A 25128-nucleotide genomic window follows, 5' to 3' on the forward strand; every position below is an offset into this window, starting at 1 on the left:
CAAACAGACCTTTTGACCAGGTGTCCCCGGAAATCCATCCTTGCCATCTCTCCCTGGTAAACCCTGACATAATACAACAAAGGTTTACTCACCATTATTAGAGTACAGTACAACAGCTGTGGATTTAGTTTGAACTGGGTTAATACGTACAGGTTCTCCTGGGTAACCTGGAGGCCCGGGAGGTCCCACGCTTCCCTTTTCACCCTGGAAATACAATAGCATCCAGAAAATATTATTAACCCATAAAGACCCAAACAGCTACTGGTGACCAAAACCATCTACTGATCCAAAATGTTTAATAACTATTGTTCAATTAGTCGTATTGCTCAAATTAATGGTGCTAATGAAAGTACTCTGAATACCTGGCGTTGCACTGCTGACTCTTTGAAAGACATGCTATAAGTTTATTTTGCCACTGGCTCTCTCGCCTCAATGCCGCTAGATGTCAAATTCTTTCTTTCTTGTCTATATATGTTTGTGTGTCTCTGCATGTCTGTATGTTTTGTGTGTACGTGGTGTGTATTTTTGTAGATTATGTATGTATTTTTATTTTTTGAGTGTGTAATTAACCTTACTTTTCTTTTCTTTTATTATCATACTTTCACTGTGGTCTATGGTATCTCATGACACATTCTTATGTCTTGGGCCCACTGTTGGTATTCTTGTTCTGAGAATCCATTCCAGTGATATTGTATCTTCTGAAATGCCTCTGACCGGATTCCATGTGTTAAATGGAAACGAAAAAGTAAAATTTGAAAAAAACTATTGTTCAATTAATCGTATCAATACATGTAAATAATTGGTGTAAAATGCAGTTTGTCATCTTTTCATGGCTTCATAGTCAACGTGGAGACACCGTCATCTTCTACAACATTAATTCACCAGTAAAACCTATGGAGTTGGATCAGTGACAGTGGATGAAGACACTCAGTTTATGTTCAGTTATTGATTTCTTTGCTGAAAAAGTCACTCTTTCTTCAGTTTTCTCTGTTTTTGATATAATAACCCTCAACTGTAGTCTGAGTTTTTATAAACACCTGCATGAAAAGTAATTTAAATATAGGAAAATATCTGATTTTCACTGAAAAAAATGCAAAACACAGATAATAATATTATAATAAATGGTGATAAATCACTTAAGAAAGGACATTTGGGAACTGCCATAAAAGTAGCACTGGTCTTTATGAGTTAAATCTACTGTATCATTCACTGTTATAGTTAATGTTTGTATCCAGATTGTCTGCAGTCTTACCATTTGGCCAGCTTTCCCCGGCAACCCGACAGGTCCCGGTGATCCGACTGAGCCCTGAGAACAGTCAAAATATTTGTAATAAACACAAGATGTGATTTTAAACAGTGTCTGTATTCAACTGTCTAAGATGGTCTGTCTTATTTTAAACTTTCACACACTGCTTTAGGATTATTATGGAGATTTTATAATCCTGTCACTCAAACAACAGTGCTTGGCATCAGGCTGCAGGGTTCTTGTTTTGCTGGAAAAGATGATAAATATGACAGCTATTTGGACTGAAACTTGAGTTGTGACAGGTTACATCATTCTGGTATTTTATTACATTTTTAGAGGCAATCTGGAAAGGAACTGTGTATTGCCATTTGAGCAGAATCTCCAACTTCCAAAATGATGCTATAGGACAGTTAAACAACAAAATAACTAATACTGATATGCAGGACTGCAGGGGGACAAACTTTATATCTAAAAGTATTATGTAACATATATTCATACAGAAAAGTCTGTTTTCAGTAGCCACACTGCAGAAGGAGCTCCTGTTCATGTGGTTCAGTCTGAGGTTTTACTTTGCCAATAAGAATATACATGTTTCTGATTAATGCCACAGAGGCAGAAATAATGTTAATGAACAGCAGATCAATAGCATACATTCAATGCCTGCATAATTAGAAGTAAAACATTTCATCAAAGGTGATAAATGACTGTGGTTACAGACTTAGAATATATAAACACAGACAATTTTTTTGTAAAGTGGCTTGCAGCCTCTCGTCCTTGTATGTCCTTGAATCATGTTCTTCTGACTTAATACAGCAGACATCTCATGTTTCCGCTCCGTACATCCCGTGCCAGGAAAATAAGATTACACCCTTGGGTGGTCTTTCAATATGGGAACAATTTGGAAAGGTAGATGTAAATCTGTTAGTATCCAAAAAAGGCCGATCATAGAGCACACTCCATCACTGTAAAAGGAAGCTGAGACTGGTTTGTTCAAGCTCAAAGACCCGTTGACCCAAACATGAGTAGGTTTTAGATACATTGTCCAGGCTTCTTTCAGCTGGAAATCAAAAAGAATAATTTCACTGTTGAATAGCAAATGGCATATTTGGTTTACAACTGTTGAAATCGTTGGAGAACTATAGAAACTGGGAATCCTATATGCATTTTTTTCTTTCAAATGTGTGAAATGCAATTCTGTTGAAACATTAATGGTTGTTACTACATTAGAAACACTGTCTAAAATAAACATCATATGGTTATGTGCGGTATCTACACGTTGAATTAAACACATCAAACTAGTATTATGAGAAACCATTTTTCTTTTATCTGTACTTTTTATGAATTAACTGGAGGATATATTTCATTCATTCATTCATTTTCTGAACCCACTTTATCTTCACTAGGGTCATGGGGGTCGCTTGGAGCCTATCCCAGCTACTTACAGGCGAAGGCGGGGTACACCCTGGACATTTCGCCAGTTCATCGCAGGGCTGGATATATTTCAGAAACCATTAAACTACAGCCAAATTAAATATAATAGATATTTAATCTATTCAATTTTATGAGGGGTTTTTGATAGACAGCTCAAAGTCACAAAGCTGTTTTTTGTTCCTTTTATTCCTAATAGATGGTGTAAATCCTCCTGATTAAAAGCAGAGTTCTTTCATGGCTAAAACTCAAATTAAACCCCTGATTTAAAAAAAAAAAAAAAAAAAAGACACAAAATACTTCTCTGACCTGTGAGTGAAATCCTAATAATTCAAAGAAGCATTGCCTTAGACTTTGCTCCAGGTGCCAATATCTGAACACAGCTGGGACAGTTTTATAAATGGCATTAATTACTTCTATTGTTCTCCACTTTTCAGCTGGCACCGTCCCTCTGGTCATATAGAGCGGAAGATGCTGATTAAAAGGTAGAATGACATGGCTGAGGTATTGCAATTTAGTGGTGTATTACATCATGGAACCAACGAATATCTCTAAAAGCAATCTGTTGTTCAGGGGAACTTCAAAGATGAGGAAAAAAAAAAAATCACTGAAATACTGTTTTAGTCTGCAGTATCTGTCATTGAGTTCTTTGTCGTTCCCATGGAGCACAAACCGCCAGATCAGGGAATAGTGGCAGGTTCCCTTTAAGAGCTTCCCTTGCTTTTTATGGGTCATTGTATAAATGTGCTCCTCTTTTTATTGGGGCAGCAGACACATTTCATGTCACAGGTACTTTCCTCTTGCGGCCTGTGTGCTTAAGCATTAATAGGCCTTGTTGGATAAGCTACAAGTGATTTGCATGTCTGTCTTCTGAACTGTGTGACTGAATATTGGATGAGGCTGTTACTATATGACCACCCTGGGCACTGTTTTCTCTGGATTTTTACCTTTAATTCATCATTGGTTCACTGATATAAGGTTTAAGGAGAATTATGGGCATGTGGCGTTTACTGCAGCTAGGTTGATGTCACCAAATGATGTGTAATCTGTAAACGCTTTAAAATCCGCTACATTTGCGGTGCATCGGATCGGTGTTGCAGTTGGGGGAAGTCAACTACACCATGAAATAAAAACTGACTAGTTCCCATAAACTTTGGCACACAGATGTTGTGGGCATAATGTAAACGGTATGTGGTGATTTTCCTGGTTGAGCCTTGCTAATGCTACTCCGAGATTACATTCTTAACCCATAAAGACCAAAATATCTACGGATCTAAAATGTTTAATAACTTCTGATTCACTAATCCTATCAATAGATGTAATTAATTGGTGTAAAATACAGTTTGTCATCTTTTCATGGTCATCAGATATGACCCATTTGGACGTTCAGAGGCTCCATAATGAACGTGGAAACACTGTCATCTTCTACAACACTGATTCACCAGTAAAACCCATAGAGTTAGATCAACGACATTGGATGGACACAATTAGTTTATGTTTAGCTATTGATATATTTTGCTGAAAAAGTCAATTTTTCTTCAGTTTTCTCAGATTTTAATTTAATAACTGTCAACCGTAATCTGATCTTGTATAAACATCAACATGATCAGTAAATTAAAATATAGAAAAATACCTGATGTTCACTTAAAAATGCAAAATACAGAGGATAATGTCATAATAAATGGTGATAAATCACTTAAAAAAAGTTAAATATAGAGAAAAAAAATATTTTGGAATTGCCACAAGAGTAGCACTGGGTCTTTATGGGTTAAGATGCATTTTAGTCTTCCAGTTCTTCTGGTTTAAAGGGTTAAAGTTTGTCGGATGCTGTGATGAGCAGTAATTATCCACATTTCCATGCTTTTTCCTCATCTTTGTCTAAAATCTTAGCTTGAAGCACACAAGGGGTAAGAACCATGTGCGACTGAATTAAAGAAACAGCAGAGGTAATTAGATACTGCACACCTCCACCTTAGAAAAACAGAAAATACAACTGTGTGAGCTTTCCAGGTAAGAACAGGGCAGAACTAAAGCCAGGAAATATGAATATGTTTAAAGACTCCCAGATGACCCCCACGCTCCCTCTGAAAAGTTCTTTGTCCCGCAGTGTAGAAGTTGTATGTTTTACTCTCCCAAGAGGGTAGACTTTATATCAATAACATATGGCTCCCAGAGTGATTGATGCAACAATGCTCAAACAGCTTCAGGTTGATGTGTATAGCAGGGATTTCCTGCAAATTCAACATTTTATCTCATAAAAAAATAAGATTTACCTTAACGATTCAATGTGCCTCATACCTTTTAACCATCTTTTATTTTCTACATGAGTCCTTTGCTTTCAGTATTCATATCCAGTGATGTGCAAGTTACTTTCAAACTGTAATGCATTACAGATTACTTGTTACATTTATTTAAACATAATTTCTTACCTTACAATATTACTGTCTCAGAATTGCAAAGCGTTACATGACTCCTATGTTACTTTTGAGTTACATACACTCTTGTCATCAATGGCACGTGTGCAGTAGAACCCCCCCCCCCCCCCCCCAATACAAGTGATAGGAGAGCCTTAGGATGCATACATCTGCACTCTGAAGTACATGTGGACGGAGAGCTCAGTAAGTAATGCTACGGACTATGATGTTTGAATCCCAGCAGGAACGCTTGCATTTTTTCCTCAACATTTTACATGTTCAAACAGGGGGCATGGCACAGAGGACGCCGGTAGATAAATCTGCAACTGATAAAGAATTCTAACAAGTCATAGAACCGTTAGCTTAACTTGTCATTACTGATCACAGGGATCATGCTAATGCTAACTAGCTTCTTGAAAGCAGGGTTAGGGTTATTAATGAGCATACGTCCATGTGGTCATTGTACTGTCTTCTGCTGTCTTCACCCATTGGCTGAACACCAACAGTAAACAGAACTTTCCTGCTACATTTTTGATTCCTTAAAATCTCCCAGTCGCAAATGGGAGTTTTGCTTACCAAAATATGTTCTGAGGGCAGAAACTATGAAGGTAGGTTTGTTTCTTTATTGCTTTAACCAAAAAAAATATTGTTAATAAAAAAAATAATAATAAAATAAAAATTTCAATAAAAAAAAAAAAAAAAAAACTTCAATAAAAAAAACCTTTTCAATCAAACAAAAAAAGTGTTCAAATGCAATTTTTTGGGTTTCAAATATTTTTTTTGCATTCAAATACTTTTTTCTTTGTTTGTTTGTTTTTTGTTTGTTTTTTTACTGAAGTGAATTTTTTTTTTTTTTTTTTTTTTTTACTGAAATTATTTTTTTGGCTAAAGCAATAAAGAAACAAATCTGCCTTCACAAGAAACAGTTGTGATTGGTCCAACCAAGCAGCCAATCAAAACGGAGGAGAGGCGGGCGAAGTAAGCGCTAAGTGGCTAACAGTTCTTGCTAGGATTATCATTGTGGAGTGAAGGCCCTGCATTCTTCATTTTGGGAAGGTAAGTTTATTTTCCAGTGAAATAATAGTGTGGAATAAAATACTGTGGAAGTGCTCAGTTAACAGGAAAAGTGATAGTAAATTTTCATGTGTGTTTCCATTTTCTTTTCTGATAAAGTTAGCTTAAACACAGTCTTGCTGTTTTTGTTTTCTTTTCATTTGAGCAATTAAATTATGGGCAAAAAGTGTATAATAGAGAGTAAAATATTACTGAAAATTAATTAGTAATACCTTACACTACTGCTTTACAGCAAAAAGTAATCTGTAACTGAAAGGCATTACTTTTGTAACTTACTCCCAACACTGTTTATAAGTCAGTGAATATCAGGGGCATCCAGCAGAAATGTCAGAAAATAATTACTATTATCACCTTCTCTCCTGGTTGTCCAGATGGTCCTTGTAATCCAGGCATCCCCCTCTCACCCTGGAAGAACAGACATGGATTATAAACTGTGTTTTCAGTGTTCATGTATTATCGTTGCAGCATCGTACTAAAACTGGCTCTGTCACAAATGTGCTTTTTGACCTTCCTACCGAAACACCCGGTCTCCCTTGTTCCCCTTTGTACCCATCTGGCCCACGTTTTCCCTGAAGAAGGAACCAAGGAAATCAGTGTCAAACTTTCTGCACACAGATCCCAACAGATAAGTAATATTAAAGTCGACAAAATTGCTTTACCTCGACCCCCGGTGGACCTTGCAGCCCTGGACTTCCTCTAATGCCAGGAATCCCCTTAGAATTTTAAAAAGATGGGAGACACAGACACTTGGTTAAGCATTTTATTCTATCCGACTGTGTGCATGCTCTCTGGGTGATATCAAGCTGTGGTGTGTACTCTGCTTGTCTCTTTTGATCATTCTGTAAAACATGTGGTTCACTTTTGGATGTTTAAGGTTTCCCATAATCACTGCTGTGTAGCCACTGGTAGTATAATCAGAGATGCCTTTTATTTACCCACTAGAAAAACAAGTAAATAACCACTGTATGTGACCATTTCGAAGGAGTCCATACCACAGAGAATTACAAGCAGAAACTGTCATGATCTAATGGAGGCATTAACTTGAATTTTGGCAATTCCTCCGATGCTGTTGTGAATATGCTGTGAGATTATTGTCGTTTATGGGCTGTATGTTTGTATATTGAACTATGTAGTACTCACAGGCTTACCATCAGCACCAGCAGGTCCAGGCTGACCAGGTTTGCCAGTGATTCCTTGTTCTCCCTAAAGTATTGAAAGCACATTTAATTTTGTGTAACCCAAATAAATTTTTGTGATAAATGTCTGTTATCCATGCACATGATCCAACCTCCATAAATCCACCATAAATCAAATTATTTCTGTGACATTAAGTAACGTGCTATTTTAGCTAATGTAAGATGTTCCTGTGTACAGTATGTGTGGTAAGAGGAACATTAGTAAACCACTAAAGGTCCCCATTAGCAGATTTACTTAAGTACCATGGTGACCTTATAAACTGTGTGCTAACTCAAAGCTTTTTTAATGTGTCTCAGAGGAAGTTGCATTTAAGCTTTTATGACTGGGGATGCTATTATTTAGCTTAAGGATCAATAAAGAAAGATGCTGGTTTATCCCCTAACCCAGCATTTTTCCAACTTAACCTTTAAGCCTTCTGATGCATCCAAAGCGTGTTAAACGGTAAAGAGTAAAACAGATAATTGTAATTCTGAGCTGGAAAAGAGATAAAACCTCCCACACGGTAGTGTTTCCAGCACTAAGGAGATCTATGTTTACAGGCTGTAATGACCATTGATTTGGTCAAAGTGCAGCCTTATGTGTCATCACAGAATCTGACATAGAGGGCAGTATTAAGACATCAGCAGGGAATTCAGCCCACAGTTTCCCAAAGGTCGAGTTGTAGTAATGAGAATGTTTTTGCTACTGTACGTCTGCAGAAGCTGTTAGGTTTCTTCATCAGTCATAAACTCATACATAAACCATTACTATGTATGTTTTTTACATTTGTATAGTGTTATGAATGTATATTCTTCTATTTCTGGGGAAGTTTTTTTTAAATATATATTGGTACTTGAATTTTGTATATACATATTTTTAATTTCTACTGTTCAGTCTAATTCTGATTGATTCTAATATCCTCCTGAGACCGAGTAAGTAAAGGTGTGAAACTATTGTCTACTACAGAGGATAAAAAATGCATTGCTTGGTCTCACAAGGATAAAGTTATGCTTTACTCTTTTGATCAACTCTTTGCTGTACAGCTCTGTTTGAAGCTAAAAAATAATGCCAACTGTGAGAACAGCAAAGCTTGGGAAAGCATGATTCTGTCCATTAATAGAATTACTGTAATGGTACCAGACCACAGGGCTAGTATCTGTTCACTCAATGGAACACGCATCCTCTTTCACTAGCCTTTCTCTTGCTCGTCCTTATAGCTATCCATTCTACTTTGTTGCAGATTATAAAAAAAAAAAAAATGGTGCACAATGCTATATGAAGTGTTCATTTCGGAAATTATTTTTATTTTAATCTTGTTTTCTAATTTATTTTGATAGTCGAGAGAGACAGGACAGAGAAAGAAAAGGGCTTAAACCAGACTAAATCCTCGTGGATTCAATACATTGGATACACTCTATCAGAATTGTTTTATTTTATAATCATTGCACATGTTTATTAGAAAGCAAGAAGCAAAAGAATGAAAAAAAAAAAAACACTGACCTTCACACCTGGAAGTCCAGGGGGTCCAGGAGGGCAAACACAAGGCTCCTCAGTTGGTTCAGTGTAATCAGGACTGTTAGAGCACTGCATGGACAAAACCACATTCTTGAAATTAGCATAAATTAGCAGAGTGGCTAACATAATTGTACTGCTATATACAATACAAAGTGTATGTAGCAGCTTTTTATGTGCTTGTTTTTCTTTAAAAGTGCTAAAAGGGAAACAGAGAGGCAACAAACGCAATGGTACTCAGCAAACATTTGTAATTGTTCTTTTTGGGGTTTTTTTTCCATCTTGTGTCTTTTTACATTCATATCCATCAGCCCTCTATTAGAAAAATATTTGGCATTGACTTTGTGGTTCTAGCAATTTCTAAGCCAGCTTAACAATGGACCACTGCTTCACAAACACAGTTAGCGCCAGCAGACAGTGAAAAAATATACTGAGTGCAAACGTTTGAAGCCGAGCCATGAATCCTCCTCCGGCAAATTATTTTAATGCACAAACAGATGTGACTACAAATGAATTGCTGAGTTTGCACGTTTGCGAAACAGTAGTATTCTGCCCTGGTGAAATAAAATATATAGCAAGGAAATGCTGAATGGTCTGCAGAATGAAGAGGTAATTGATAATGAAATGACTGGCTTTATCATTGTGTGGTCAGAGCAGAAACAGATGTAGTTGAACAAGGTGAGAAGTAGGTGAGAAGAAGTTATCATTGTTGCTTTTGGACTAAAAAAACATTAACAGCAGAGCCAAGAACACTCTTATACTTACAACTCCAGGTATTTCACACGCTGTCTCTCGGTTGTTCTGCTCCGGATCGCAGTAGATACGGAGTTTCTGTATTTCAAACTGAATAAAAAATAAGGAAGTCATTATTAAACTTGCTATTGGAGACATTCAATCTAAACCAGCTAAAAGAAAAAAAGAATAAAACAAATAAACAAATGTAATATGGAAGTAATTTTTCAACATTTAGTTCAGTTTTATCAGTATGTTACCACTAATGACCTAAAATTGCTGCCAAAGTAAAGAAAAGATAAGTGCCCTTGTTGGGCATTGAGCAGCCGCCTGTTGCCAGAACTCCTTCAGTGTTTGGAAGTATTCTGCAGTGACGTGACACTATTGTTCCATTAGAAAACATTTATTTGGTACTTTGTTGATGCTGGTGGTAAAATGGCTCCAGAAAGTCCCATAGACATTTTGACTTAACTTGTAACAGGAGCAGAAAGATGACATATGATTTAGATTATTTTCAGTCTCATGAAACCATTAGTGAGACTGTATGTTTGGGGACATAACTCAAGCAAAAACAGTAGAGTTTAGATTTTGATTATTGCAGCAGTGACTTGTGCGTTTTTGTTTATGCATACTTTAACATGTCAGGAACGTCTGGTCTAATGTTGTTGAACTCACATTATAGTTCATGCCACTGTAGTTTCTGTCTATATGTATGGTGACATTTCTCATTTTTTTTCATCTCATTATATATATTAAATCCAGTTGTAGTCTTACTTTTAAAATGGAGTCATTATCAAATCAATGTTATTTAATTGACCATCGTTACAGCCACAAATCCATCAATGCCCAACCTGTGAAATTGCTAACATATGTCTGAGGTACTTTAATGGTCAATTTGTACTATTGTTTCATAATAAAAGTATTACATCATATTGACAATGAAAACAAAAGGATGCATTGTGCAGAGAGCAGCATTTCTTTTTCCCATAACTTTATCTTTACGTTTTCAGGGATGAATTTGCATCCATGTTCAAGAAACTGCACATTATAGTCTTCCGCAGACCAAACACTGCACAATTATGATTTATTACAAAGACAGTATTTTTGGTGAGGAAAGTGCCAACAGAGACAAATAAAACAGAGATTAATAAGACCTCGTGGACAAAAATGTTCATTTTGCCAAGGATTTACTATCCACGGAGTGAAGCACGTCTCTAAGGAAGCAGCAATAAACTGTGTTACTATGATGCTGTTTCAGACATGTTCTGTATCTGCACCAAGTTTGCTCACCTACTCATTACACAAATTATTCCTTGTTTCTCAGTCAACTTCAGTGCAGGGTGAGTTCTGTTACTAAGTTCAACAACAGACAAAAACAGTTTCACTGAATTATGGTTTTTAAAACCAGCATAAAGGTTATTGATCATGATAAACTTACTGGCACTGTGGTCTCTTTCCTGACATATTTTCCAACTTGGGTTTTTCCGTTGATGAAAATGCCAACAGGGGGCTCCAAGGACAGAGTTTCAATTTCCAGGTCATCAACATAAAGAGTAACATCCTCTTCAGTGACCAGCAGCCGCAGCTGGTGCCATGCCTCATCAAAAAGTTTCTTTTGATATGAAATAAAGAAGAGGACATAGTTATTATAGTCAGTGATACAGTAGAGAAGCTTGCCAGCTTGCTGAAACATAATACAAAGGCAATAATATGCATGTTTATTGGATGTGTGACCGACAAAGTGGAACAAGTCTGTATGTTTGTGTAGCAGATGTCCACAGTCCACAGTTTAATAGTTTGAACCTGCATAATATTCTGTATTAATAGTGTTTCAATAGTACAAAGATGAAGCCCTTATTTAAAGTTTGTTACAGTCAGAGGCGGGTTGTTAATAGAGATCACTAGGGCGCTGCCCCATGTGTGTCACATGAAGAAGAAGACGATAACAATCACCTAAGATAATTTTACCAAAACACTAATTTTCAGATAAACTATAAATGATACAGCCCGTACCATGTATAATCTGCATTCAAGTGTAGTTTAAAAATGGTTTTGATTGTTTAATGAGTAGTCAAGTCACATATTTCCTGTTTGGGGCAAGAACTTCATAGACTCGTTGTAAACGGTGCATGTGCAGTAGACCCCCCTCCAAATCAAGAGATTGGAGAGCCTCAGGGCGCACAAAATTCCGCCCAAGCACCACCCACAGGAGTAAACGTCACATCCCGAAAAAAATCAAGACCAGTCTGAGAAACGGAATCACCGAACAGGTTCCTCAGTAATGCTACAGTGTTCTAAGTAAACAGCTGGATAGTATAGTGGTTAACTCAATGGACTCATGTGTGGGGAGTCAGGGAAACAATTTACAGTATGAATGGTGTAGGTGAAATGTTTTAATCCTTACTTTGATTTACTATTTATTTTTATTGCCATGCGATCTACTTGCACTACCTCCACCCCTGGTCTAAATGCATTGTCCATGCGAACAGTGGAAAAGACACTTGTCAGGGACATGCCTGACTTTAACAACAGAGTCATAGAAAAATGTGCATGTTTGAAGGCTAGATGGGTGAAATTTGCATAAAAAAATACATGACTGAAAACACATACTATATATTTTTAATTTAAATGAATATTTTAAAACAGTGGTGCATGTACTTTGGTGTATCCTAGCGGTGATATGCGGTCTTAGTGCAGCTGAAAACTGACTTGGACACTGCACCCCACCAAAAAATAATTTCACCAGCCACCACTGGTAACGGTATTACAAAGAAACAGTCAAAGGAAGCATGATCAAACTGTCTGCCATGTAGTGTTACGGCATGTCTGCTTCTGACAGCTCTTTTGTATCATACTGCTACCTCTCCAAGGGCAGGGATATAATCTGTCAGTAGATTCTACTTTTGTAAAGGTTAAATAGACTTCTGAGGCTCATAGCGAGGTGCCACTGCAGGCCATGCCTTCATGTTAGAATAGAAGGATTAGAGTTGATTGGTTACATAACAGGTATTATGTAGCATAAAGAAAACATTTTCCAGAGCTGTCCTTTGTTGAAATGACTACATTGCAGGAGTGTGTAACTACCCTTGCTGTCTGTTGGGAGAATGTAACAGTTTGCGTTCCACTCGGTGCTTCGCTGGTTGTTGTGAACGAGACGGTGCGGTGCACTCCATTCAGCGTCACCGCCATCTGAGGTTTCCCGTCACGGGTCTGTATTCTCCACAGGTCCCACTCCTCTATTGTCACAGATCCTTTATACCTCAGCGTGGCCACAAAAACATACGACGGAGGCAGGCCATCGGGAAACAGGGTCCTGAATGATCAAATACACAACCCAATTAGGGGTCAGGCGTTAATTGCTTTCGTCGAAGAGTTTACACGTTGACAACAATTACCGCGTGGCTGCGCTCAGGTCGACACGGGACGTCACTTCGTAGGCCTTGGTGCCATAATATGCACCTTGGGTCTTCTTTGTTTTTTTGGCCAGATTTAAATGCAGCAGAATATCAAAACCTTTTTCATCACGAGAATCAATGGGAATCTTTGCTGGACAGACAGTCTCTGTGAAAGGAAAACACAGTGAACACAGTCACAGAAAGGAGAACAATCCAGAAAAAGAACACATTAATTGTCTTGAAGGAAGTTCTTTCTTTCATTCTTTAACCCAGGGGTGTCAAACTCATTTTAGTTCAGGGGCCACATGCAGCAAAATTTGATCAGCAGTGGGCCAAACCAGTAAAATAATAACATAATAATATAGAAATAACATCAACTCCAAACTTTTCTCTGTGTTTTAGAGCGAAAAAAGTAGATTTACATTATGAAAAGGTTTACATCTACAAACTATCCTTTCAAAAGATATGAAGAACATGAACAAACTGAAAAAATAAGTATAATTTTAACAATATTCTGCCTCAGTTAATCATTTCCACATGTACATTACAACTTACAGATCACAGTGGATCTCCAAATACTCAAAACATTGAGCAACAGGCAGAATTTTGTTAAAATTGTACTTATTTCTCTTAAGACATTACAGGTTATTCAAATTCTTTGCAAAGTTATACTTTGTTTTAGTGTAAATACAAGGAAATATTTACGTTTACAAAGAGAAAAGTTTAGAGTTGTCATTATTTATATGTTATGATAGTATTTTATTGGTCCTGCCCACTTGAGATTGAATTGTTCTGAATGTGGAACCTGAACTAAAAGGATTGTTAATATCTTCAGTGTAATTTTTGCATTTCACAAATTCATCCCAAGGGCCGGATTGGACCCTTTGGCGGGCCGGATTTGGCCCCAGGGCCGCATGTTTGACACCTGTGCTTTAACCCATGAAGTCCCAAACAGCCACCAGCGACCAAAATCATCCACTGATCTAAAATGTTTAATAACCTATCAATACATGTATATATTTCATGCAAAATACAGTTTGTCATCTTTTCATGGGCATCAGATATGACCCATTTGGACATTCAGAAGCTCTAGTTACCGTGGAAACACCATCATCATCTACAGCATTGATTCACTAGTAAAACCTATAGAGTTTGACAAATGACAGAAGTTGCAGATGCCTGTTTTTATGTTCAGACATTGATATCCTCGCTGAAAAAGTCAGTATTTCTTCATTTTTTTCTGTTCCTGTGTTTTCTTGACCATCTACATGACCAGTAAATTAAATGTAGGGAAAAATACCTGATTTACACTGAAAAATGCAAAATACAGAGGATAATATTGTAACAAATGGTGATAAATCACTTAAGAAAGGTTAAATAGAGAGGAAAAATCATTTTGGAACTGCCACAAAAGTAGCTGTGGGTCTTTGTGGGTTAAGGGTCATCAATTTCTTACCTTCACACAATTTCTGTCTTATGACCTGTATGATCCTAGAAATGGCTTTGTAGTCCTCAACAGAGAAAACATAGGTTGAAAAAGGCTTGTTTGCAATGTCCCTTAACTCGGCCTCTTCTGTCTCTGACCCAACACCAATTGCAAACAGAATTACTCCTTTTTTCCTTGCTGCCTCTGCTGCTTTCAAAACCTCATCTTGTGACTTCCCATCTGTGAGGACAACAGCAATTCTGGAAATGCCTGCCGGGCCTCGCTCCGAGAGGCCGAACAGTTTATCTGTGGCAAACTTAATGGCTGCCCCTGTCCTTGTGTTTCCCCCCATGTACTCAATATTTTCCATGGCCTTAATGAGATCTTTGTTTGAGGAGTACTTCCCGAGAGGTATTTCTAAAACGGGGTCGTCACTGTACTGGACAACTCCGACCTGGGTGAACTTCTGTCCGATGTTGAAGCTTGTGGTTATGTTGACAAGCCATCGTTTTACTATTTCGAAACTGACATCTTCGACGCTCCACGATCCATCTAAAATAAAGACCAAATCACAAGGGGCGGTCCTACAACCTGAAACAGATGGGAAATAAAAAGTTAAGGTAGTACTATGACAGTTAAATGGTTCTAATGGCTATTTGATTTATAGAATATACTGTATTAAGAGTCAGTTTGTGTGATATTTAGTGAAATCTAGTGCTGAGGTTGTACATCATGCTTGGTTTGTCATTTCTGGGCTTTTTAGTTAGAGGATATGAGCTAAATTCCACTGTCAAACACAATGAAAATGCATTTTAATGTTGGATGCCACATGCTATAAAATGCAGCAAAAGAAGAGGAGGAAGTCTGTTCTGTGCTGCTGAAACTATGGTGTTGCAACATGTTGGACACTGCAACTTATTCCCTCTCCAGATATAAATAAGTTATTCTCGTAATATAAGGAAAACACAATGATTCTTAGATTCAGACTGAAAACATAATGCATCAAGCATTGTGTTCCATTCCTACAGTTCCTCAAAATCGTACACACTGGATTTTCAAATATAGTGCATTTCCTCAACACAGTCAGTTCTGCTGTGCTTTGTATGGACAACAATCATAACAAAGTGTAAGAAAAGGAAGACAGAAGCATTCTTACTTCTTATGTCATCATCTTGTGCTGTACTAAATAAATGGAGAAGCATGAAGCACAGGCATCTCAGGACACAATGCATGGATGTTGCTTTGTAACCCATTATGCAGCAACAAGTTCCAATTGTATACCTACAGAAAAGGGGAAAAACATACTTTGTATTGCACTGATAAAGAAAAGACAATGTTAAGCATTTGTGACATGTGTTACTTTGCCCTGACGGAGACAAATAAGGTCTGTTTTTTCCATTGTTTTTATCATTGACATCCCCCATGTTTTTTTGTTTTTTTTTTAGATATATATGAAAAGTAACACAAATGTTCTGCTGTTTAATAAACACACACAATAAAGACAATAAAGACCTTTATGAAAAGGATTTCTGATTTAAACCTATTATTCCCATGGGGTCATTTTTGTGTGTCCATTTATAAACATGTTATAAGCCTTTAATATGATTGTGATTATTAGTATTATTACCCAACCCCACCAAACAGGAGGCAAGGGGTATTGGTTTTGGTTCCGTTTGTTTCTTTGTTTCTTTGTTAACACTCTAGCAGCAAAACTATTGGTTGAATTCATACCAAATTGGGTTTATAGACTGTCAATGACCAAGAATAATCTCATTACATTTTGGGAACAGTGGGTCAAAGTTCAATTTTTTTATGAATTTTTGAAATCTTTTTTTCCCATTTACTTATAATGTCCAAACTTTCGCATGTCTGTAGCAGCAGAACTATTGGCTGAATTCATACCAAATTGGGTTTATAGATTGCCAGTGACCCACATTAGATGTGATTACATTTTGGGAAAAGTAGGTCAAAGTTCAAATTTTTTATGAATTTTTAAAATATTTTTTCTTCTCGCATTTACTTATAATGGGCGGAATTTCATATGTCTATAAAAACATCAACTTTGTTTAAATTTATTTCAAACTTGGCAGATATATAGAGGCAATTGATATGCTGACATCAGCACACGCATAGACATGATGACATCAGCTGGATCGATGCTACAATATATGTGAGGGGAGGAGTTTGTTGTGCCTGGCACCACTTGTTGTTATTATTATTATTATAGAGGAACCTTCCATTCATGTCATTAAACACAGAAATACCATACAGGATAATAGTTTACATCTGTTATGTGTTCCCTAATTGAGTCTAGAGTCTCTAAATATCCAAATATTGGTAATTTATGTCTCACTGCATAAACTGTTGGACACTGTTCTTAAACTGTTCTCATATAATTCAGCGAACGTGCAGTTTCCACATTATTCTCTAAAAGCTGCACAGTCATGATTGACTCCAAAATATTTGTCACAAATCTGGCTTGTAACCACATGCCATAAACTTAGATGAGGAGAGCACAAGAGAATTTTCCACCTGCAGCAGATAAATGTGAAAACATCCTGACACTGTGCAAAACACATGGCAAAAGCAATATTCTGTGAAGTGAAAGTTGAAGATAACTGGGATTGAAAATGTAATGAGATGATATAATATATTTGGATATTGTCCAGTGACTAAGGTAATACTGAAATGAACCCTGTAAAAACTGCAAAAACGTAACTTTGCATTTGGATTTTTTTTTTGGGGATGTTGTATGTGTAAAACTAAAACTTGTTAAAGGAGTGATATTTGGCTTTTTTAAATAGAATAATGCATCTTAAAACATTTCCCTGTGGTCTACATAAACTGTAAATGCTATGCTTTGGTTTGAATTCTTCATTAATTCAACTCCACAGGTCCATCTTCAACCCTATTTCCGAGTAATGACACCAGAAAGGTCGTTTTGAGCGCTGGCCCTTTAAATCCAAATGAGCCACTTCACACCCCACCCCCTCTGTGCTTTCTGTCCCGTTCAGCCACTTGTGTTCGTTAATAGAACTGACAACTGAAAATTTTAGATAATCAGCTCGAAGTTTGGACATATTTTCAGCTTTTACTACAGCCGCTGCTGCTGACAAAAAAATAAACAAAAATGTTCATCAGAAGTCTTGACCTTATATGTGCAAATGTCGTGACGTAACTAGTTATAAAACATAACAAATTAAGAAAGAATTGAAACAGGTTGTAGAAATCCACTCAATTTTTGCCGGAATGAATATAAAGATAGCTTTGCAGCACCTGGAAGCTTTAAATTCAAACTTTTTGAACTTTTAGGGTCCCCAAATGCACAAATAAAGGTATCAAAGACTAATAAAAGTGGGTTTAGCAAAAATATGACCCCTTTAAGAGGAGTATCGATGTGATGTGATGTAATGAATATGGACAAACAAGTGCAGCACACAGGAAATGTCATTCATTGTTTCAAAGCATTAAAGTCTTTAAATGAGAGGACAAATCCTTGAAAAACCAAGCATGGCTGCCAAACTTCTAATCATTTAAGTGAGGAGGTGAATAGTTCATGTCCAGCGTCATTCTAAACAGATCATAAAGACTAGATTGTGTTACTAAACAGGAAGATCAAGCCCGCTGACCTAGATCTGACATAAGTGAATGCAAGTGTATGTCAGTGGGGCAATCCGCTTCAAATCCTATCATCCCATGTTTATTTTTTCCTCAGTTACATCAACTTCCCACCTCCCGCTGCCACAGATACACATATTACTGGCCACAAATGCATAATACATTTACTACCACTAAGTCTTTACAAACCCCTTCATTCTCCACAAGGCTCACTCCATCTTTCCAATCCTCCTTCTCAGATTTTACCGCCTTAGTACACCTAAGCATTTTCCTTTCAAGCTTCATCTACCACATCCTCACATGGCACCGTCGGCTTTACCAAATAAGAAACTCACTAAACCTCTGACCACAGCTGCCCTTCAACTACAGCTCACCGTTTCCTGTGGGATTATCAGCTGTTTCCTCAAATCTTCCTCTATTTGCCAATCTCTGCCCACCCTTGGCCTTGCTACAGGACAATGTTCCTGCCCAGAAAAGCCTCACTCCCACACTTTTCCTCCCTCATGGATAAAACTGACTTTACTTCCCATCAGCACATGAAGTAATTTTATCTCTAATTCTGCTAAAGCTCTCATTGTAATTATATAACCAGGTATGAAACTGTTTGAGTTGAATTATATTACATCCAGGTAGGGGATTTCAAACACTGACAGGCCTGAACATTAGATTCATTAACTTTACAAAGTGATATTATGGGAAGATGAAACAATTTGGACATGATTCATCTCTTTTGGTTTGCTTCCATTCCCTTCAGCTCCCTGTAGGTCCTCTTTCTTTTTCTGATTCATCCACTTTGCCAACTTTACTTGAAGTTTCCCCTGACATCCACCCTTCTCTTACCTGGGTTTGTAATGATTTCACCGCCCTTAGGCTTCTCACGGTGCACCTGCCCAGCATCACAACTGTTTTTCTGTCTTTCCTGTGTACCCAGCTGTTACAGGATTCTCAACATGCCCTTTTTTTTTTGCTTTACTTTTCCTATTTGTATGGAGAAGTAATTTGAGATCGACCTATAGACTCTGAAATGACTTTCCCATGCAGAGCTACTGTACACTCCTGAGGCTCTGAGCTTTTCCAAAGATAGGAGCTAATGTTCTAGAGTAACCTTCCTGTTAGCGATTATGTTAGAGCCATTATCTAAATTACCTGTTTTATGCGTAATCTGAATATCCCATCAACATGTTGTGCACCCAGGTGGCACAACAGCTCATTTTTCAATGCCAAATCACTGAGTGTTTCCTCCCAAACGTATTGTCAAGGACACACATGGAAGGTTTGCCTTGTAACATCAGTCACTGCGTTAAACTGGAATAGATGCACGAGTTTGTTTTAAGAAAATAACAATTAGAACAATAACCACTTATTTATGTTTTACTAATCACTATGAACCACATATTAATGCTTGACGGTCCATTACAAGTCCATTAACCATGTCAATAACAATTATTTGCTATTGATATTAAGTATGAAAGTTGTTTTACATGAATTGCAATCTTAATGTGCTTTGCTCTTTGCAGAATAAGGCATTAATGGCTGCTTTATAATGAATAATAAAGAGGCCATATAAACCCTAATGCATTCACTAATACGCAGCTAGTTAGCGGTCTACATGTGTACCTAGTGCTGGTTATAATTAGCTGAGCCACATGTGAGCAGACAGCAGCTGTGTTATTACTGTAGATTATCTTTTACAGTAGTTTCCAACACGTGCAAGAAAAGAAGCTGCTGACATCCTAAAAGGAAGCACTTGCAAATGGATACCAGATATGTTGCATATAAGAGGCAGGACTCGTGGAAGGAATTTGATGGGAAGGAACTGACCATACAGCCTTATCCTTAGTTGTCTTTGATAGTAACACGTGAAGGTCAACAAAGCAGTGGCCAGGATATAACCCTTGGCCTCCCAAATGGCGTTGTGGCTGTGCAGCCAAAGCGAGTTCACGACTTTAACATGACTGCATTTTTCCACCATGTAAACTTGCGCGTTGAAGTAACACAGTTGAAGGAGGCGCTAAAGCTGCCATAGTTGTGTAAGCCGTTTTCTTCAGAATTTTTCCTCACTAGAGAGCTGGAGGAGCTTGCTGGAAAACCCCCTCATTGGCAGAGTCCAGTCAGGATGACTTTCCCCTCGACTGACTTTCCCCAAACTGAGTATTTCTACACCTCTGCTTGAGCCACATGGTATTCATTTACACCATCAGACAGTGAAATTCCGGCTATGGACACTGACCAAACACATGTAGTCATGATGAAGGGAAGCAAATATTATCCAGAGAAAAATATGCAACATTACTTTTGCTACGCTACAGTGCTTTGATTTGGAATTAAAGGGTAATGCGACAAAATGAACAGGTGCACTAGCAGGAGAGTCCTTTAGCCTCAGATGTTACAGCAAAGATGCTTTGTAGCTCCAGGTTTGGAATATGTGATAAAATAGCAGCACTATATACAGAATAGGCAAGATCCAAACAATTATAAAAGGCTAAAGAAGATGTTATTTTAAAAAGATATACTGTTCAAGAAGTTTCTAAACAAATACTATTATTTCCCATACTCTAATATTTCAGTTGTTTGATGTGATGCATAGCTCCATCTGTTTTTTGACTGAGCTGACTTTTTGCATGTATTCTCCTTCTTTATGTTCTGCACATGCTGGTTCCTTCAATTGTTTATGTTGTAGTTATCTGCTGTAAATTTGGCGAAAGGAAACCGGTCCATTCCAGAAACAACAACAAGTGCTGTTCAGTGTTAAGAGCAGTTGCCAAGATCAGGGGAATTTATTGCTGCCAAATTCTTCAAGCAACAAGGGAAAGCCAAGCCCTATCAGTTGTTCACCGTAAAACTCTGTTGAGCTAATCCAAACAGTTAAATAATCTCTTGTGTACATCAGTTTGTAGAGGTAATATCCCTTTTCTGCCAGCATGGCCACTTTCAGATGATTTAATATCTTTAAAGTTACAAAGTTCATTGTTCACATCCTATTCTATCACCTAGAAACTGTATGAGGATTATTCATGCAGTGCTGTGGTGCACCATACACTATAGAACCTGCAGAGATTCAAGAAATATGGCAGAAACATTCTTTTTACGAGAAGAGGTGAAATGGCCAGGAAAAATCTTTGAGTTGATTCCATTCATTCTTCGCATGACAGTAGCACAAACAAGGGACTGATAACTGAGCTTAATGTCTTCAATATGCAACTGCTGCAGCACAGTCAGGTACAACAAAGTAAACTATGACATATTATAGTATTATTAATCTGAACCGTAGAAGTAAGTGATTATCATGACACACTTAACAATAAAAAAATAAATTAATTAAACAAAATCTATTTTTGAACTTAAACTGGCCTCCATATGACCTAAAACTATACCTATAGTTGTTTAATAAATAAAGTCAGTTGCCCATCATGCACTTGTAACTGCAAAACAATTCTAAATGTTAGAATTACACCAATTTCCTTCACACACTTGTCAAAAAATATAAATGAGAAGTTACCAGAAAGCGTCCAAGCCCTTGAGTGAATTTCCGTTAATCCTCTCATTGAGAGACGATGATCAATACTGTTCACAGCCCTGGGATTACAGAAACTGAATTTAGGGAGAAGTGCACATGTTTCTCTGGTGAATGAAAGCCTGCCCTTTCCAGCAGCTCTCTCTGTTTCTGTCCTTCTCCGTCTTCCTCTCCACCCCCCCTTCAGTCCGAACTTTTACTGGCCTACAGCCACCCTCAATTACCATGGGTGGAAAGAGAAGCAGATAAGGAGAGCATGAAATAGTGAAAAAGACAGCCCATCTCTGACAGTCCTAAAGGAAAATAATAGTAATGAGCACAGCCTCCTTCCAAGTGTTGAGGGTTTGGATCATGTGTAGGTTGCTAGGGGCATAACCAGAGAACATGGAGTTTTCTGGATGAAAGACAAACACCAAATTAGCTTACAAGTCTTAATATACTGTACAAGGAGTTGCACGACTTCTCTTGATCTTCTCCTTAGTGCCACTTTGAAAACTTAACTCTTCTTCTTCACCCAGAGAGACTGCAGATAATGTTCTACAAGTGAGCAATGAACAAGGTGTGAAAAGCTACTGCAGTCCTTTTTCTGCACCAACAGCTGGGACTCATTAGAAATGCCTGAATGACTGAATCTCCTATCTGTGGAGTCTGCAGATTTCAGTTTGATGCACTCTAACAAGTTTTATCATGTTTCTATGAAGGGGAAGGCAGCCTGATACTGACTAACAGCCTCAGTCAGCAGGCTTCAGATAGAATGACAGCGAACAGAACTGCCGCGCAGCACTATTTTATTTATCGTATCATGTAGTAGATGTCAGTGGAAGACTGTGATACAAGTCCTGACTATGCAGGTTATAAAGTAATAGTCTTAGTTTAGCAAAACAATTCAAAAAGTGGTGGCTGGATGAATTATATACTCCATACTAATGTAAAACAAGGAAGTTAAAATCCTAAAAATCCTTGTTTGCTGTTAGCTTCTTACATTTTTCCACCAAGTTAAGCATATCATGAAGTTATGTTCTTATCTGTGTTAGGTCATTATTTAGAATAAAGCGTCCATTTTTCTTCTCATACAACAGGGCACTGGGTTAAAGCCTACAAACAGTCCTGTCATGAAATTTGAAGATCATTTGCCGTGAAGGAGTAAAGGTGGTGGTGTCACGATCCTGAGCCTCAGCACACTCTGCTGGAAAGCAGAAGCAAATACTGAGCTTGTGTTTAGTGTTTGGAGGCTGGGAGTGGCTAACCTGTGCATCAGAGCTCACTTTACAATGCTGAATAATCCTTGCTTTGTAGATCAATCTCTGGAGGTTCATAGTATTTACATTGATGGGGTAAAATGTATGTTTTCTATTAAGGAGTTTTTTGGGGTTTTTTTTAATCCAAATTGTTTTCAGGTATTTTCTGATGCTTACAGCCAAAAATTCACCACCTGTATTTAACCAAGCAAATAGTTCAGACCCTTCCACTAGATATTTACTGCAGTGATTAATATGTTCAAATCAAATCAAATTTTATTTACATAGCATCAAATCACAACAAAAGTTATCTATGGTGTATGTTTTATTTTTGTATTTGTGTATAAATAACGCACTTTTATTTATTCATGCACTTTGTCCGAGTGAGTGTCGGTTAATGTACGGGGGCACCTGTCTTTTTATTATTACTCTTAGTCATGTAATTTTTCTAATTTTTTTTTTTTTTTTTTTTTTTTTTGAATTTTATACCTTGTTACTGTCTTTTATGTATTTTTATGCTGAGCTCTTGCAACCCGTTTTCCAATGCAGTTTTTCTGCAAATGGCAAATAAACTGATTGATTCTCATGGCACTTTATATGTAGAGCCAGTTGAAACCAGACTCTGAAACCAATTTACAGAAACCCAACAGAATCCTCCAGGAGCAAACATTTGTGACTGGTGACAGTGGGACGGAAAAACTTCCTTTTAACTGGCAGAAACCTCAAGCAGACCCTGACTCCTGGAGGATGACCGTCTGTCTTGACCAGTTGGGGTTAAAGAGAGAGAGTAAAGGAGGAGAAAAAGAGAGAGAGAGAGAGAAGAAAAAGAGAGAGATGTTTCAGCTGCTTTAACCAAAACTGATGCAATGAGTTGCTTTTTATTTCTTAAACAACCATCAGTTTAATAGAGAGCATAAAGATTGGACTGGGTTTCAATGGAGAAAGGTCATGTGGTCTAAGGAGTCCAAATTGACACATGAGGCTGAGAAAAAAAGCAAATGAAGTAATTACTCATCATGCCTAGTGCCTTCAATATAAGCTTTTGGGGGCAGTGTTATGATTTGGTTCAACAAAACAGTGATGTGTCCAAACAAGAGGTCAGATGACTACATGAATGTACTGAATTTGCATACATTGATTTTTTTCTTCCCTGATACAGGCATATTTCAGATGACAATACCAGAATTCATCAGGCTCAAAGTGTGAAAGATTGGTTCAGATAGAGTGAGACATCATTTTTACCTCCGCCAAGGAGGTTATGTTTTTGTCGGCGTTGGCTTGTCTGTCTGTCTGTCTGTCTGTCTATGTGCAAGATAACTCAAAAAGTTATGGACGGATTTGGATGAAAATTTCAGGAAATAATGATACTGGCACAGGGGACAAATGATTAAATTTTGGTGGTGATCAGGGGTGGGTTGGGGGTGGGGGGGCCACTGATCTGCCTTGGCGGAGGTCTGCACTGTCTTTTCTAGAAAAGCACTCGTAGAGTGCAGACCTCCGCCAAGGCAGATCAGTGGCCCCCCCACCCCCAACCCACCCCTGATCACCACCAAAATTTAATCATTTGTTCCCTGTGCCAGTATCATTATTACCTGAAATTTTCATCCAAATCTGTCCATAACTTTTTGAGTTATCTTGCACATGGTCAGACAGACAGACAGACAAACAGACATTGGGGTGGGGGTGGGGGACTCATCTGCCTTGGCGGAGGTCTGTGCTCTCCTAGTGCTTCTAGTTTCACATGGTTTGGCCTCCACAGTCCTGACCTGAACTCCATTATGAATCTTTGGGATGTTTTGGAGAAGATTTTGCACAGTGGTCTGACTCTCCTATCGTCAAATACAAGATAGAGGCAAAAAATGAATCCATCTGGATGTAAATTTATACTGATAATGCATAAGCAGTGTGTGATATACATATAACCTAAAGGTAGTCAAATGAAATGTTGTGTGGCTGACTTTTTTCTTTTGATTGGGCAGTGTATTTGATGTTTACAAGTACATAAAGTCATTGTGAACATTCTAATATTTCATAGATAAGCATGAATCATGTGCATTCAGTAATTAATAAGATAATATAAGATAAGATATTCCTTTATTGATCCCACAATGGGGAAATTCACAGTGTTGTCAGCAGCATAAAACATACACATAGACATACACATACACGTAAAACAAACAGTCATATAGATTTGAATAAAAAAGTGTTTAAAAAGAGAGTGCAAATATGGTTTGATATGATGTAGTGCAAATGGTTATAAATATAAAAAAAAAAATCAAATCCATAATACAGTATTATGTTAACAGTACAACATTTATTCCATGTGTATATAATATTATATCATGCACAAAAGGA

At 37.5% G+C, this 25128-nt stretch overlaps 1 protein-coding gene across 1 annotated transcript in view; it reads right to left on the reverse strand.

The window, feature by feature from the left end:
* col21a1 (collagen, type XXI, alpha 1) overlaps positions 1–21876 on the reverse strand; it is a 32832-nt gene extending 10956 nt beyond the window's left edge. Inside the window, exons 1-15 of the mRNA XM_030156791.1 lie at positions 21521–21876; positions 15560–15684; positions 14434–14994; positions 12978–13143; positions 12667–12895; positions 11021–11194; positions 9616–9693; positions 8839–8922; positions 7303–7365; positions 6822–6875; positions 6678–6731; positions 6514–6567; positions 1253–1306; positions 151–204; positions 10–63 (exon numbers count right to left, since the gene is read on the reverse strand). Of these exons, the coding sequence (XP_030012651.1) occupies positions 10–63; positions 151–204; positions 1253–1306; positions 6514–6567; positions 6678–6731; positions 6822–6875; positions 7303–7365; positions 8839–8922; positions 9616–9693; positions 11021–11194; positions 12667–12895; positions 12978–13143; positions 14434–14994; positions 15560–15656 (1776 nt within the window). The 5' untranslated portion in view covers positions 15657–15684; positions 21521–21876. The remainder of the gene's footprint in view (positions 1–9; positions 64–150; positions 205–1252; positions 1307–6513; positions 6568–6677; positions 6732–6821; positions 6876–7302; positions 7366–8838; positions 8923–9615; positions 9694–11020; positions 11195–12666; positions 12896–12977; positions 13144–14433; positions 14995–15559; positions 15685–21520) is intronic.
* Positions 21877–25128: the final 3252 nt, after the last annotated feature.

Source organism: Sphaeramia orbicularis, chromosome 15 (assembly GCF_902148855.1).
Source record: "Sphaeramia orbicularis chromosome 15, fSphaOr1.1, whole genome shotgun sequence".
NCBI lineage: Eukaryota > Metazoa > Chordata > Actinopteri > Kurtiformes > Apogonidae > Sphaeramia > Sphaeramia orbicularis.